Source organism: Palaemon carinicauda, chromosome 30 (genome assembly GCF_036898095.1).
Source record: "Palaemon carinicauda isolate YSFRI2023 chromosome 30, ASM3689809v2, whole genome shotgun sequence".
NCBI classification, from domain to species: Eukaryota; Metazoa; Arthropoda; class Malacostraca; order Decapoda; family Palaemonidae; genus Palaemon; species Palaemon carinicauda.
The window spans coordinates 56,431,503-56,449,002 of NC_090754.1; the positions used below are offsets into that span (position 1 = coordinate 56,431,503).

A 17,500-nucleotide genomic window follows, 5' to 3' on the forward strand; every position below is an offset into this window, starting at 1 on the left:
ATATAATATATAATATACTATTGTTATTCTTATTATTATTTTTATTATTATTATTATTAGCCAAGCTACAACCCAATTATTTGTAGTAATATAATATATATATCATATGATATAATATAATATATAATATACGATTATTATTATTATTTATTATTATTATTATTATTATTATTATTATTATTATTATTAACCAAGCTACAACCCAATTATGTGTAGTAATATAATATAATATAATATGATATTATATATAATATATAGCATACGATTATTATTATTATTATTATTATTATTATTATTATTATTATTATTATTACTAGCTACAACCTAAGTTGGAAAAGCAAGATGCTCTAAGCCCAAGGGCTCCAACAGGGAAAAATATCCCAGTGAGAAGAGGAAACAAGGAAATATATAAACGATATGAGAAGTAATGAAAAATTTCAATAAAATATTTGAAAAAACATTAACAACATTATAACAGATAATTCACATATAACTATAAAAAGACTTATGTCATCCTGTTCACCAGAAAAACATTTGCTGCAACTTTGAACTTTTGAAGTTCTACTAGTCTAACTTACCGATTAGGAAGATCATTCCACAACTTGGTCACAGCTGGAATAAAACTTCGAAAATTAGGTGTAGTAATATAATATAATATGATATATTATTATATAATATAATTCAATCAATTCGATCACTAACAGATATACTAAAACAGACATATAATCAATTCGATCACTAACATCTAAACAGACTGACTCTATTGTACGAACCTTCTAAAAACCACATATCCTAATGATGTATTTCATCCTATCTTCATTTTTTTTCTCATTGCTGCCCTTGGAAACCTAAAGTGATATATATCATCCTATCTTCGTCTTTTTTTCCCTCTGTGCTGCCCTTGGATACATAAAGTGATGACTCGGCAAAATACTTCTCTTGCAAACCGATTGAAACCAATTGACGCTCTGCCACAACTCGATTCCGGTTTGACGACTTTCAGGGATTTCTCGCGGCTTCGACTCCGCGAGGCAGTTTCTGGATTCATGTCATTATCTCCTAAATCCTTTAATACATAGTTTGTATGATAGTGTATGTGTGAATTCTTTTATTGAGGGAGTCCCTTATCTAAATGATAAGAAATATGGCTTGACGTTGATATCTAGAGTTTATCAGAAATATGTTTTTGGGATGTTTCATAAGGTTTTTTTAAGAATCATTCTTATTTTTCTTTTCATGCCAATATTCTCTTTTACTATATTCATGAAATTCATATATGCATGCGCTCATATATACATATATATATATATATATATATATATATATATATATTATATATATATATATATATATATATATATATATATATATATATATATAATATATATATATATATATATATATATATCAGTAAGACGAAATTACCAACTCCAATCAAGTCTTTTCACTTTTACTTCCGTGGTTATGACACATTTATATACGTAATACACACACATACACACACATATATGTATACATATATATATATATATATATATATATAATATATATATATATATATATATATATAAAACAGGAAGAAAACTAAGTAAATGAAAAAATCTAATTAATAAAACACTCACAGAAAGTTACATCGAAAAAAATATTAATGTCTAAAAATATATTATGCATTATGCAAACAATGTATGCACGTGAAAATACTATATTACTTATTCTTTTCAAAAATTTAACAATCTCTCATTGAATATTCATTAAGAAAGTAAATGGCATAAGTATGATGTTGAGAGAATACATAATTATTGAAAATGCGAAATGTGGCAACTCGCGTGACGTCAGCGGTTTCCATAGGAAGTTCAGGTAGTTAAAACTAGATTAATTCAGTGTCGCATCAGTTGCTTTGCAGCAGTCATCGAGGTAACACCTATTCTGCCCAGGTTTGATCTACATTTTTTGCTTATTTCTTTGTGTATAGAAGGTATTTTCATTTATAATTTTCATCTATTGGTATTTTATGGTATAGAAAGGTTCTATAATAATTTGGTTTATATATTTTTCATATCTGTTGTTTTGTCCACCATGAAAATATGGTTTCTCGTGTGAGACAATTGACCGGATATAAATTTATCATTTCATTATCTGATAAATATGTCAGCACGTCCGGTATATTTTCTTATACAAACATAGATATACTTATATATATATATATATATATATATACTGCATGTATATGTATATTTATGTACATACATATATATTTATATATATACACACACACATATATATATATATATATATATACTATATATATATATATATATATATATACATATATGTATATATATACATATGTATGAATATATAAATATATATATATATATATGTATATATATATATATATATATACTGTAAATATATATATATATATATATATAGATACTTAAATATATATATATATATATATATATAAATATATATATATATCAGGCTCATCCACCAGAGTCCATTTACAAGTCAAATCTTTTAAAAAAATTACCTTTCAACTATTTGATAAATGACTTCTTCCCAGAAACACCAAAAATCGTATTTTCTTGTATCACTTAGGATTTAGTTTCATCTTATCTGGTAACCTTTACATATTCGAATTTTTTTTTTTATTAATGTACGAAATCTATTGGAAAAAATTCTCTGAATTTTGATATTTCCTAGAAAATTGATTTGTTTATTGGCGGAATAATTCAATCAACGTTATTATTATTATTATTATTATTATTATTATTATTATTATTATTATTATTATTATTATTATTATTATTATTTTCATCAATATTATTATTATTATTATTATTATTATTATTATTATTATTATAGTTTCATTGTCAATTATTTTAATTATTATTATTATTATTATTATTATTATTATTATAATTATAACTATAATTATTATTATTATTATTATTATTGTTATTATTATTATTATTATTATTATTATTATAATTATTCCTAATAGTAAGTATTACAAGTACCATTATCATTATCATAAATATCATATTCAACATGACTGACAATTTCATCATAATCATAATCAATAAACCCAATTTTTTTTCTCTCATCTGTTCAGAATAAAATGGTTGCGTCAGCAGTTACCTTTGGCTTCGCCATATTTGCTCTTCTCGGCACGTCCCAAGGGATACCTCAATATCAAAAAGGTAAGAAAAAGTCTTTTAAGGTTGCTGTAGCCTGGCGTTTGCCAGTCCGGGGTTCGAATCCCGCTCAGACTCGTTAGTGCCATTAGTGTTTGCGTCCTTACCATCCTTGTGAGCTTAGGTTTGGACGGTGTGTTTGGGGGAGCCTATAGATCTATAGTCATCAACAGCCACTGCCTGGCCATCCCTGGTCCTAGCTTGGTTGGAGAGGAGGCATGAGCGCTGATCATAAAATATTTGGCCAGTCTCTAGGGCATTGTCCCGATTGCTTAAGGGAATGTCACTGTCCCTTGCCTCTGCCATTCATGAGCGGCCTTTAAACCTTTAAAACCTTTAAATGTTTTTTTTTATCTTTTGCGCCTCTATCTTGTTTTCCAACACCACTGGCGTATATATATATATATATATATGTGTATATATATTTATAAATATATATATATACAGATATATATATATATATATATATATAAATATATATACAGATATATATATATCTTATATATATATATATATATATATATTTATATATATATATATCTATATATATATATATTTTATATATATATATATATATATATATAATATATATATATATATGTATATATAATTCCTTAATTTCTGACAAAATAGAAAATATAATGAGCAAATGTTTATATATGAGTTATTTCAACGTTGTTACTGTTCTTAAGATATTTCATATTTCATATTTATTAATTTTCCTACACTCTATGTATTTCCTTATTTCCTTTCTCTACTGGGGTCCTTTCCCTGTTGGGGTCCTTTCCCTGTTGGAGTCCTTGGGAATATAGCATCCTGATTTCCCAACTAGGGTTGTAGCTTACCAAGTAATAATAATAATAATAATAATAATAATAATAATAATAATAATATTATTATTATTATTATCATTATTATTATTATTATTACTAGCTAGGCTACAACCCTAGTTGAAAAAGCTAGATGCTACAACCCTAGGTGCTCCAACAAGAAAAATAGCCCAGTGAGGGAATGAAATAAGGAAATGAATAAGCCATTTATTCATCTTAGAATTTATCCGATAGGAGGAGCCCCCAGACCTAGAGACTGCCCTCAGATATGCCCAGCAAACTACGCTCCAGTATGTGGAAGCAACGGACAAACTATTATGTTCTCTCTCTCTCTCTCTCTCTCTCTCTCTCTCTCTCTCCCTCTCTCTCTCTCTCTCTGTATATATATATATATATATATATACACAGTGATCCCTCTTTAAGTAGTTATAATTACTTCGCACCCCTACCCGAGGGATAGGAGAGACCGTGTAGTTATATGTCTGGCAATACTTCTGAGCATGACTGGAAAGATATATATATATATATATACATATACATATATATATATATATATATATAGATATATATATATATATATAAAATGTATCTCTCTCTCTCTCTCTCTCTCTCTCTATATATATATATATATATATCCAGCCACTTACTCTTTATTAAATAGGACAGATACCTTATCGTGGTGAAAAGATTTGTATATTTACATGATCAGCAAAGCTGAACTATAGTCAGGGCCACCCATACTAGGGTGGTTTGCTGTAAGCGATCACACAGAAATCTCCCACCATATCCAAGCCTCAGTAGCCAACGTTATGTTGAAAACTGGCCCAACCCCAGACATGAATGAGGACAAGTCTGAGGCATTTGTCCTGCAGTGGACTAGAAACCACTATATTTGTTGTTGTTGTTGATGATTTATAAATTCATATATACCTATACTAAAGTGTAAAATCCGCAGGAAACAGGAAAGGAAAAGACCAGGTATCAAGCGCTTTCGTGTATTATGTACACTTCTTCAGGGTATCATTAACACTCGTGATTTCAATCAATGTAAATATCACCCACGAATGGCATTTAATACTGAATTCTATCTTGGGAATATATATCCACTGGAATTCATTTATGGTAATAGCTTCTGGTCGGGCAGAGATTCAAACCCCTGTCTATTCAGCCGAAAACCATGCTTGCGAGGCTGAATAAACAGGAGTTCGAATCTCTGCCCAGCCAAAAGCCATTACCATTAATGAATTCCAGGGGACATATATTCCCAAGATAGAATTCGGTATTAAATGCCATTGTGGTTGATATTTACATCTATAGTTATATAATTACACTCTTTTTCTTAACGTACCCCCAGCCTGCATCCTGTTTTGCACAGCAAATTACGACCCTGTCTGTGGAAGCAATGGACTGACTTACGGAAACGACTGTGAGCTGAGTGCTGCATCCTGTAGAGACCCATCTATCACAAAGGAATATGATGGGGAATGTCGTGAGGGTAAATCTATATTCTATCTACCGTAACATTGCTGAGAATTAGTATGTTGAATCGACTTTACGTATGGATATCATGCACACACGTCCATGTATATCCTGTTGTATAGTTATACATATATATACACATGCATTTACATTCAAATAAGCCATATATTCTACTACCTTCACATCTGGATTCTCTCTTATACCTCGGGATCAGAGACCCAATGGGGAATCTACTCAAAGATAATAGCTTCTGGCCGGCCAGGGAATCGAACCCTGGTCCACGAAACTGGTATGACAGTGACATACCATTTCCCAAGGGGGAATCAACTCAAAGATAATAGCTTCTGACTCGCCGGGGAATCAAACCCTGGTCCAGGAAACTGGTACGACAGTGACATACCATATGGCTAAACGGTATGTCATTGTCATACCAGTTTCCTGGACCAGGACTCGATTACCCGGCCAACTAGAGGCTATTTTCTTTGAGTTCATTCCCCCTTCGGTCACCAGGAAGCTGGTACGACAGTGACATACTTTTAGCCACATGGTATGTCACTGTCATACCTGTTTCCTGGACTAGGGTTCGATTCCCCAGCCGGCCAGAAGCTATTATCTTTGAGTTGATTCCCCCTTGGGTCTCTGAACCCGAGGTTTGTTGGAGAATCCAGATATTAAGGAAGTAAAATATATGGCTCATTTGAATACAAAAACCTCGTCTAAATGCGTAAAACTTATCACACACGTATTTATATATCTTATCAATCTCACTTACCCATGCACTTATTTCTTCCATAACAGAGCCAAGCTGCCCTCAAATATGCCCAGCTAATTATGCCCCCGTTTGTGGAAGCAACGGACAAACTTACAGTAATGAATGTCAGTTGAATGTAGCTGCTTGCAATGACGACTCCATCACCAAAGTGTCTGATGGTGATTGTGGTAAGTGGAGTCAAATGAGATTCAATCTTAATTGATAGGTTTTAATAATAATAATAATAATAATAACAATAATAATAATAATAATATTAATGTTATTATTGTTTTTATAATTATTATTATTATTATTATTACTACTATTTGCTAGTTTACAACCTTGGTTAAAAAAGCTGGATGCTACAACCCTAGGTTTTCTAACAAGAAAAAGAGCCCAGTGAGGGAATAAAATAAGGAAATGAATAAGCCATTTATTCATCTTAGAATTTATCCGATAGGAGGAGCCACCAGACGTAGAGACTGCCCTCAGATATGCCCAGCAAACTACGCTCCAGTCTGTGGAAGCAACGGACAAACTTACAGCAATGATTGTAATCTAGGAGTGGCTGCCTGTGACGATCCATCTATCACGAAGGCGAGCGATGGCGAATGTGGTTAGTAAGATTACTATTATGTCTCTCTCTCTCTCTCTCTCTCTCTCTCTCTATATATATATATATATATATATATACAGTGATCCCTCTTTAAGAGGTTATAACTACTTCGCACCCATACCCGAGTGGTAGGAGAGACCGTGTAGTTATATGTCTGGTAATATTGCTGAGAGTGACTGGAAAGAATATAAATATATATACATATATATATATATATATATATATATATATATATATATATGTCTATATATATATATGTATATATTTATATATATATGTATATATTTATATATATATGTATATATATGTATATATATATAAATATATCCAACCACTTACTCTTTATTGAATAGAACAGATACCTTAACGTGGTGAAAAGATTTATGTATCTACATGATCAGCAAAGCTGTACTATAGTCAGGGCCACCCATACTAGGGTGGTTTGCTGTAATTGAGGTTGAATAGCCAGGAGTTCGAATCTCTGCCTAGCCAGAAGCAATTACCATTAATAAATTCCAGTGGATATATACTCCCAAGATAGAATTCGGTATTAATTGCCATTGTGGTTGATATTTACATCTATAATTATATGATTACACTTTTTTCCTCAATGTACCCCCAGCGGTCGACTGCCCCCAGTTTTGCACAGCAAATTACGACCCTGTCTGTGGAAGCAATGGACAGACTTACGGAAACGACTGTGAGCTGAGTGCTGCATCCTGTAGAGACCCATCTATCACAAAGGAATATGATGGGGAATGTCGTGAGGGTAAATCTATATTCTATCTACTGTAGAATTGCTGAGAATTAGTATGTTGAATCGACTTTACGTATGGATATCGTACACACACGTACACGTATATCCTGTTTGTATAGTTATACATATATATACACATGCATCTACATTCAAATAAGCCATATATCTTACTACCTTCACATCTGGATTCTCTCTTATACCTCGGGATCAGAGACTCAATGGGGAATCTCCTCAAAGATAATAACTCCTGGCCCGGGGGGGGGGGGGGGAATCAAACCCTGGTCCAGGAAACTGGTATGACAGTGACATACCATTTCCAAAGGGGGAATCAACTCAAAGATAATAGCTTCTGACCAGTTGGGGAATCAAACCCTAGTCCACGAAACTGGTACGACAGTGACATACCATATGGCTAAACGGTATGTCATTGTCGTACCAATTTCCTGGACCAAGGCTCGATTCCCCGGCCAACCAGAAGCTATTATCTTTGAGTTGATTCCCCCTTCGATCTCCAGGAAGCTGGTACGACAGTGACATACCATTTAGCCACATGGCATGTCACTGTCATACCTGTTTCCTGGACCAGGGTTCGATTCTCTGGCCAAGCAGAGGCTATTTTCTTTGAGTTGATTCCCCCTTAGGTCTCTGAACCCGAGGTTTGTTAGAGAATCCAGATATTAAGGTAGTAAAATATATAGCTCATTTGAATACGAAAAAAATGTCTAAATGTGCAAAACTTATCACACACGTATTTATATATCTTATCAATCTCACTTACCCATGCACTTATTTCTTCCATAACAGAGCCAAGCTGCCCTCAAATATGCCCAGCTAATTATGCCCCCGTTTGTGGAAGCAACGGACAAACTTACAGTAATGAATGTCAGTTTAATGTAGCTGCTTGCAATGACGACTCCATCACCAAAGTGTCTGATGGCGATTGTGGTAAGTGGAGTCAAATGAGATTCAATCTTAATTGATAGGTTTTTATTTGCCTTAGATCTGCAAATGATTGATATTTAGAGTGAGTAAATGGAATGTGGGAGTTAGACCTAATCATATTTGAGGAACTGACTTTAATATTAGAAATTGATGTTTGTGTAGTGATATTTTATTCTGGAAATATGTGAAAGGACATACAAATATTGTGTGTGTGTATATATATATATATATATATATATATATATATACAGTATATGTATACATATATATATATATATATATATATATATGTATATATAAGTATATATATATATATATATATATATATATATATATATATACTGTACATGTATATAAATATGTCTATATATATACACAAATAAATATGCATACATACATACATACTCTCATAATGTCTGTAGACTTATGCATTTGTAAGCTAACATTGTTATTCTAATCAATTGTAACCAAATCTATTAATTGACATAGCTTAATGTTACTCTCTTTTATCTTTATGAAGGTATCGCTACACGCTGGTGATAAGGCCTTATCATCATCTACAAAGAGGTAGATAATCACTGATATTACCAGCACGGTCCTCTAATGGAAATTCGTGGCAGGAAATAAAATATTTTGGAAATTCCAAATTTTTGGGCAAAGTTTTCGGACGAAAGTGTAATTTCCATAGGTTTCTTGAGTAAGTTTTGTTATATTTTTTAATTTTTGAATTACTTGAATAAAGAAGGGAAAATCAGTCTCGTGTCCAGCATGTTCCTCTAATAGAAATTCGTGGCATGAGATAAAGTATTTTGGAAATTCCAAATTATTTGGCAAAGTTTTCTGACGAAAGTGAAATTTTCCTAGTTTTTTTTTTCAGTAAGTTTAGTTATATTTGTTAAATTTTGAGTTTTTTTTTACCAAATTGGGTAAAATCAATAATATTTCCAGCACGTTCCTCTAATGGAAATTGGTAGCAGGAGATAGTCTTTTGGAAATTTCCATTTTTTTGGCAAGGTTTTACTGACGAAAGTGAAATTTCCATAGGTTTCTTGAGTAAGTTTTGTTATATTTGTTAAATTTTGAGTTTTTTTTTAATAAATAGGGTGAAATTAGTAAAATTTTCAGCATGTTCCTCTAATGGAAATTCGTGGCATGGGATGAAGTCTTTTGAAAATCCCAAATTTTTGGCAATGGTTTCAGACGAAAGTAAAATTTTATAGATTTCCTGAGTAAGTTTTGTTAAATTTGAATGTCGATTGAAAAAAAAAAAAAAAAAAAAAAAAAATAGAGATAAATGATGTTTCCATTTTATACCTCTAATAAAAATTGCTGATAGGAGGTGAAGTTATTTGGAAATTCCAAATTTTTTGCCAATATTTTCGGACGAAAGTGAAATTTTCATAGATTTGAGTAATTTTTTATAAACCTGTTAAATTTTGAGTTACTTAAGTAACTTTTGTTATATTTGTTAAATTCTGAAGCGCTTGAATCATAGAAATGTTAATTAAAGTCCATGAGGTTTTATATTAAATGATATTTTGTATATCATTCTGTTGAAATTAATTCCATGAAAAAAAAATAATTATAGGAATGATTAGTTTAAGATATTTATCCATTTATGAAATTATACTTGTTTGGATAAATTATCTATGAAATAAATCAATATATTTAATTAGCATTTTGGCTTTTTTTTGCCAAATGTAAGAATTCCACCATCTCTTTATTTGTAAAAGCTAACTAAATTAGCTAAATTAGCTAAATTGTCTCACCAAAATGGGCCAAATATCAATGAAAAATATAATATATTTTTTGACATTCCAAGATATTTATATTAATTGAGAAATTTTTGGAAAAATAGATTGAAAATTCTAATAGAAAATCAGAAATTCTATAAATGATTAGAATGTTTTTTTTATTTTTAATAATAAGATTAATAATTAATAAGATAATGATAATGTAGATAAACTAGTTAGAAAGGCAAGATGCTATAAGCCCAAGGGCTCCAATAGGGAAAAATAGCCCTGTGAGGAGAAGAGACAAGGAAATAAATAAAATACGATAGAAGTAATGAACAATCAAAATAAAATATTTTAAGAATAGAAACAACATTAAATTAGATCTTTCATATATAGAATATGAAAACTTCAGAAAAAACACGAGGAAGAGAAATAAGATATTATTATTATTATTATTATTATTATTACTACTACTACTACTACTACTACTACTACTAGCTAAGCTACAACCACAATTGGAAAAGCAAGATACTATAAGCCCAATGGCTCCACCAGGGAAAAATAGCCCAGTGAGGAAAGGAAATAAGAAATTAATGAAAAATATGAAATATTAAAAGATAAATAAATCAGTCATAAGAACTGTCCAACAGAAAAGAATTGACAAAAAGTTTGAGCTTCAAATGTATAACTTAGTATGCTTAACTAGTGTACCCGACCCGTCAAAAATGACGGGTAAGTATTTAGATAGATATGAACACGCAAATTCAGCCCTTCCCACTCCCACCCTTTCCTAACTACAACACGGCAGTTTTGGGTTCCGAGTGTACCCCTCGGGGTTCTCCCTCTCACCAGGGTATAGGGTATGACTACTCTCACTTCCATCTCCCCAAGGGTCGAGCGTGGCAGGAAATTTTATATACATACATACATACATATATATATATATATATATATACATATATATATATATATATATTATATGCATGTATTTATATATAAATATATATATACATATATACATATATATATATATATATATATATATTAATAGATAGATAGATAGATAGATAGATATATATGCATGTGTATATATATACACACACATATATATATACACACATATATATATATATATATATATATAAAACCAAACACGTACCTCTTTATCATAAAGTGGAGATGACAGTCGTGGCATTAAACCGATTAAAAAACGAAACATTAAGTTGAAAAAGTTCCACAATTGAGTAATCCTTCTATCAGTACCAAAGGATATTATCATATATATTTAGCCACATTCTAAAAGGAAAATCGTAATATCCTGTTGCTTAACAGAGATACTTAGACACGGTTGAAGCTCCATTGCGCACCAGCTCGCTTAAAATATATTTTCACGCGTGGCTGCCTGAATTAAACTATAAGTGAACAGCCATAAGAAGAGAGTAAGGACATTTTACCACATCACAGAACAGCCTAGGGATCTGCTGGGCTTGGGTTCGAGACACGATCAGGCTCGATAGTTTCTTGTTGTGTCTGCAACCTCACCATCCTTGTGAGCTAAGGATGGGGAGTTTGGGAAGCCTATAGGTCTACCTACTGAGTCATCAGCAGCCATTGCCTGGCCATCCCTGGCCCTTCAAGCTCGATAGCTTCTTGTAGTGTCTGCAACCTCACCATCCTTGTGAGCCAAGGATGTGGACATTTCGGGAGTCTTATAGATCTATCTGTTGAGTCATCAGAAGTCATTACCTGGCTCTCCTTGGTCCTAGCTTAATGGAAAGGGGTTTTGGGCACTTATCATATGTATATATGGTCAGTCTCTAGGGCGTTGTCACTCTCCCTTGCCTCTGTAATTCATGAGCGACCTTTAAACCTTTAAACATTTTCATCCTCAAAAATCACAGAATAAGGGCTAATATTATAGCCTATTATAACCTTCTCCCTTTAGTTATTTTTACAAACATGTATTCAAATATTATTATTATTATTATTATTATTATTATTTTTATTATCATTATTATCATTATTATTATTATTATTTCTTGCTGAGCTACAACCTTAGTTGGAAAAGCAGGATGCTATAAGCCCAAGGGCTCCAACAGGGAAAATAGCCCAGTGAGGAAAGGAAATAAGAGAATAGATAAACTTACAAGTAATGAACAATGAAAATAAAATATGTCAAGAGGAGTAAAAATATTAAAATAAATCTTTCATATATAAACTATAAAAACGAATTAAAGGAAGACAAATACGATAGAATAGTGTGCCTGAGTGTACCCTCAAGCAAGAGAACTCTGACCCAACACAGTGCAAGATCATGGTACAAAAGCTTTTGTTTGGAATTGAAGTTCTTAAGGAGGTATTCTGAAACGTGGCATTGTTCTTACTAACAAGGAAAACTTTATTTTGATCCTAAAATCAAATAAAAAAACTGTAACTAGTTGGAGATGGTTTGGTCATGCTCTTTGCACTCCCCAAGGGAGACTAGTTCACCAAACTTTCAACAGGGCTCCTAAAGGCACTAGAAGAGTTACAAGACCCAGGCCCACATGGCTGAGGGCTATATAGCACGAAGTAGGAGAGGATGAATGGAGAAGTATTGATTTAATAGCTCAAGATAGAGACAACAGGCGAAATCTAACCGAGGCCCTTTGTGTCAATAGACGTAGGTGGAGGTGGATATTAAGAAGGTATCATGCACACTAGAAGAGTTGAAAGACCCAGGCCCACATGGCTGAGGGCTATGAAGCACGAAGTAGGAGAGGATGAATGGAAAAAGTATTGATTTAATAGCTCATGATAGAGACGACTGGTGAAATCTAACCGAGGCCCTTTGCGTCGATAGATGTAGGGAGAGATGGATATTAAGAAGGTATCGTGCACACTAGAAGAGTTGGAAGACCCAGGCCCACATGGCTGAGGACTATGAAGCGTTAAGTAGGGGATGATGAATGGAGAAGTATTGATTTAAATGCTTAAAATAGAAACGACTGGCGAAATCTAACCGAGGCCCTTTGCGTCAATTGGCAAAGGAGGAGATGATGATGAACTAGTATAGATTGTAGATTAAATCAGTTTTAAATACAGATCAAAAGTGATCTCTTGCTTGAGGGTACACTTGGGGACACTATTCTATCTCATTTCTCTTCCTCTTGTTTTGTTCAAGTTTTGATAGTTTATAGAGGAAATATTAATTTTAATGTTGTTAATGTTCTTAAGTATTTTATTTTCCCTTCTTTCCTTTCCTCACTGGGTTATTTTCCCTGTTGTGGCGCCTGGACTTATAGCATCATGCTTTTCCAACTAGGGTTGTAGCTTAGCAAGTAATAATAATAATAATAATAATAATAATAATAATAATAATAACAATAATAATAATAATAATAAAAATAATAATAATAATAATAATAATAATAATAATAATAATAATAATAATAACAAAATTCTACGTTTCTCATTATAAGTATCTCATTTATTTATCATTCAATTTCATTGGAAATTTCTCCTTTATCTAAATCTATACATGAGTAGCTTACTTAAAATCATATTTCACTTTATTAATATATAAGCAACTCATTTTTTATTCTCAATACATTCGAAAATAATCTGAGCTTGTGTTTAGACACTCCTTAACAAACTTAATTGTAAGTGCATTATTTCTACGACTCAAAACGAGAAAGATTTTTGAAGCGAAGTCAGATCACATATTTATGCTGAAATCAAACTAAAGAATGTCGTGATGCTAATTTTTTATCCTCATTTTATTTGAAATAAATATGAGCTTTTACCCAAACATTTCATAGAAAACGTAATTGTAAGTGAATCATTTCTACGACTCAAAACGAGAAAGATTTTTGAAGCGAAGTCAGATCACATATTTGTGCTGAAATCAAACTAAAGAATGTCGTGAAACGCAGCCATATATTTTAGTTAAATGTCATCTGATTGCTCAGGATTTCCTGTGATGTTCGTTTACCCAGAAAATCTGAGTCATTTGGTTGGAAATCCCAATCGTCCCACTTAGTGCATTCTCCTGTGACATTTCTCGGTTGCTTGGCACTGTCTGTACTAAGACAGGCTTCCTTAACCAGCTTTTAGTATACCAGACTGTTTCGACGTGTGTGCAGTGAGTTAGATTGCCCTGTTCTGTCAACCATTAGTTTTTTAGCCTTGCCCTTTCTTCAGTCTTCCTTGTTCTGTCTGCAATGAGTTTCTTAGCCTTGCTCTTTCTACAGGCTGTCTTGTTCTGTCTAAAATGAGGTTGTAGCCTTTCCCTTTCTATAGGCTTCCTTGTTATGTCTTCAATGAATTTCTTAGCCTTGCCTTTTCTTGGGCTGCCTTGTTCTGTCTACAATGAGTTTCTTAGCCTTTCCCTTTGTATAGTGTGCCTTGTTCTGTCTACAATGAGTTTCTTAGCCTTTCCCTTTCTACAGGCTGCCTTGTTCTGTGTATAATGAGTTTCTTAGCCTTTCCCTTTCTATAGGCTGCCTTGTTCTGTCTTCAATGAGTTTCTTAGCCTTTCCCTTTGTATAGTGTGCCTTGTTCTGTCTACAATGAGTTCTTTAGCCTTACCCTTTCTATAGGCTTCCTTGTTTTGACTACAATGAGCTTTTAGCTTTGCCCTTTATTGGGCTGCCTTGTCTTGTCTACAATGAGTTCCTTAGCTTTGCCCTTTCTTGGGCTGCCTTGTCTTGTCTACAATGAGTTGCTTAGCCTTTCCATTTCTATATGCTTCCTTGTCCTGTTTACAATGAGTTCCTTAGCCTTTCCCTTTCTATAGGCTGCCTTGTTCTGTCTTCAATGAGTTCCTTAGCCTTTCCCTTTCTATAGGCTTCCTTGTTTTGACTACAATGAGTTTCTTAGCTTTTCTCTTTGTATAGTGTGCCTTGCTCTATCTACAATGAGCTTTTAGTCTTGCTCTTTCTATAGACTGCCTTGTTATGTCTACAATAAATTTCTTACCTTGCTCCATCTACAAGCTGCCTTATTCTGTCTACGATTATCTTGGCCTTGCCTTTTCTATAGCCTGTTTGTCTCCCCTTACTCGTCTACAAACAGTCTGGTATCCATGCACTGTCTAAAGTAAGTCCAAAGTTCAACTCCCTAACCCAGTCTACAGTGTGTACGACTGCCTTGTCTATAGAGAATTTGGCAATATTTAGTGAGTCCAGTAGTCTTGCCATATATGGTAAGTCAGGCTGCCTCTCCTGACTAACAATGAATCAGGCTGCCTCTCCTGACTAACAGTGAATCAGGCTGCCTCACTCTGTCTACAGTTAGTTAGCGGTGATTCAGACTGTACCATTCTGCCAACAGTGAGTTATCAGATTCAGGCTACCCAACTCTGTCTACAGTGAGTTAGCAGTGTTTCAGGCTGCCCTATTCTGTCTACAGTGAGTTAACTATGATTCAGGCTGCCTCCCTCTGTCTACAGTAAGTTAACAGTATGTCATGGTATCGCAATCTGTCTACAGTGAGTTAACAGTGGTTCAGGCTTCCTCACTCTGTCTGCAGTGAATTGGTTGAGTTTCAGGCTACTGCACTTTGTCTACGGTGATTTAGTAGTGTTTCAGACTGCCTCACTCGGTCTACAATAAGTTAACAGTGATTCAGACTGTCTCACTCTGTCTACAGTGGGTTAACAATTATTCAGGCTGCCTCACCTTGTATACTGCGAGTTAGCAGTGTTTCAAGCTGCCTCACTCTGTCTACAATAAGTTAACAGTGAGTTATGGTACCCCACTTTGTAAAGTGAGTTAAAAATTATTCAGGCTGCCTCACTCTGTCTACAGTAAGTTAACGGTATGTTATGGTACCTCACCCTGTCTACATTGACTCAACAGTGTTTCAAGCTGCCTCACTCTGTCTACAATATTTTAAAAGTGATTCAAATGATCTAACTTTGTCCACAGTAAGTTGAAATTGATTCAGACATCTTCACTTTACCCACAGTGAATCCGGCTGCCCCAATCTGTCTATAGTGTCTCCAGCTCCCTCACTCCATCGAAAGCGAACCTAGCCTTACACGCTATAACCAGCGAGACGTAATACGCCAAACATCTCCAATCAGCGAAAAATCTTCGCTTTATATAGCGGCCTTCCCTTTCCAAAGGCCTTGTGAGACGCAGCCAGGGAGGTATTTAGTCGTCAGCAGGGACTCCTTCGCTCATTCAGCGCGCAGTGATTGTTTGCTAGCGACAGGAAGAGAATCCCGTGCGAGCGAACGGAAGTTATATACGTTAAACCAGAGGTAAATTGTCATTGTTTATTTGGCTTCCTGTTATAATTGCGGTTGTAGGATTTTCCTAATGTTTTGTTATGCTTTTTTCTTCTTTTTTTCTTTTTTTTTCTTTTAGACGGTATGTTTCCATTTAGTTATTTGAGGTATTATGTCATGCATATGAATTATTCCTTGTACTTGTACAGTGACTGATAGCAATTGCAAAAATGCCATAAAAATACTGTATATATGTTTGTGTATTACTACATTATTACATTATGCTCTTTTACACACACACGTGTATATATATATATATATATATACAGTATATATATATATACATATATATATATGTATATATATACATATATATATATATATATATATATACTGTATATATATACTGTATATATATATGTATATATATATATATATATATATATAACATTTTCATCATAATTATCAGCCGCTGCTAGTTCACTGCAGGACAAAGGCCTCAGACATGTCCTTCCATTCCCGTTTGTTGATCATTTTTCTATGCCAGTCTATATCTGCAAATCTTATACATATACATATACATATATATATATATATATATATATATTAATCCATCATCTATAACCTAATGTGTAAATAAATATTTATTATCTTTGCTAAGGAGACAAAATCCAACAAAGGATATTTCAATAGAAACGAGTAAGAGTCCTTGGGAGTCCTGAAATACTCTGGACCATCACCTGCAGGATCCTTGGCCTTTAGATTTGTCCTAAAAAAAACATATACATATAAAGAGTAGTCTGGACACTATAGTCAATTTTTTTTAGTGAGGCAGATTTGCACCGACTCGCAGCGGTGCCCTTTTAGCTCGGAAAAGTTTCCTGATCGCTGATTGGTTGGACGAAATCATTCTAACCAATCAGCAATCAGGAAATTTTTCCGAGCTAAAAGGGCACCCTTGCGAGTCGGTGCAAA

General features: G+C 33.1%; 1 protein-coding gene across 1 annotated transcript in view; it reads left to right on the forward strand.

Moving 5' to 3' along the window:
- The first annotated feature begins 1,880 nt into the window (after nt 1-1,880).
- LOC137623547 (agrin-like) overlaps nt 1,881-17,500 on the forward strand; it is a 36,312-nt gene continuing 20,692 nt past the window's right edge. The window contains exons 1-9 of the mRNA XM_068354380.1: nt 1,881-1,934; nt 3,119-3,206; nt 5,385-5,525; nt 6,308-6,448; nt 6,721-6,876; nt 7,499-7,645; nt 8,438-8,578; nt 15,556-15,623; nt 16,290-16,558. Of these exons, the coding sequence (XP_068210481.1) occupies nt 3,125-3,206; nt 5,385-5,525; nt 6,308-6,448; nt 6,721-6,876; nt 7,499-7,645; nt 8,438-8,578; nt 15,556-15,623; nt 16,290-16,558 (1,145 nt within the window). The 5' untranslated portion in view covers nt 1,881-1,934; nt 3,119-3,124. The remainder of the gene's footprint in view (nt 1,935-3,118; nt 3,207-5,384; nt 5,526-6,307; nt 6,449-6,720; nt 6,877-7,498; nt 7,646-8,437; nt 8,579-15,555; nt 15,624-16,289; nt 16,559-17,500) is intronic.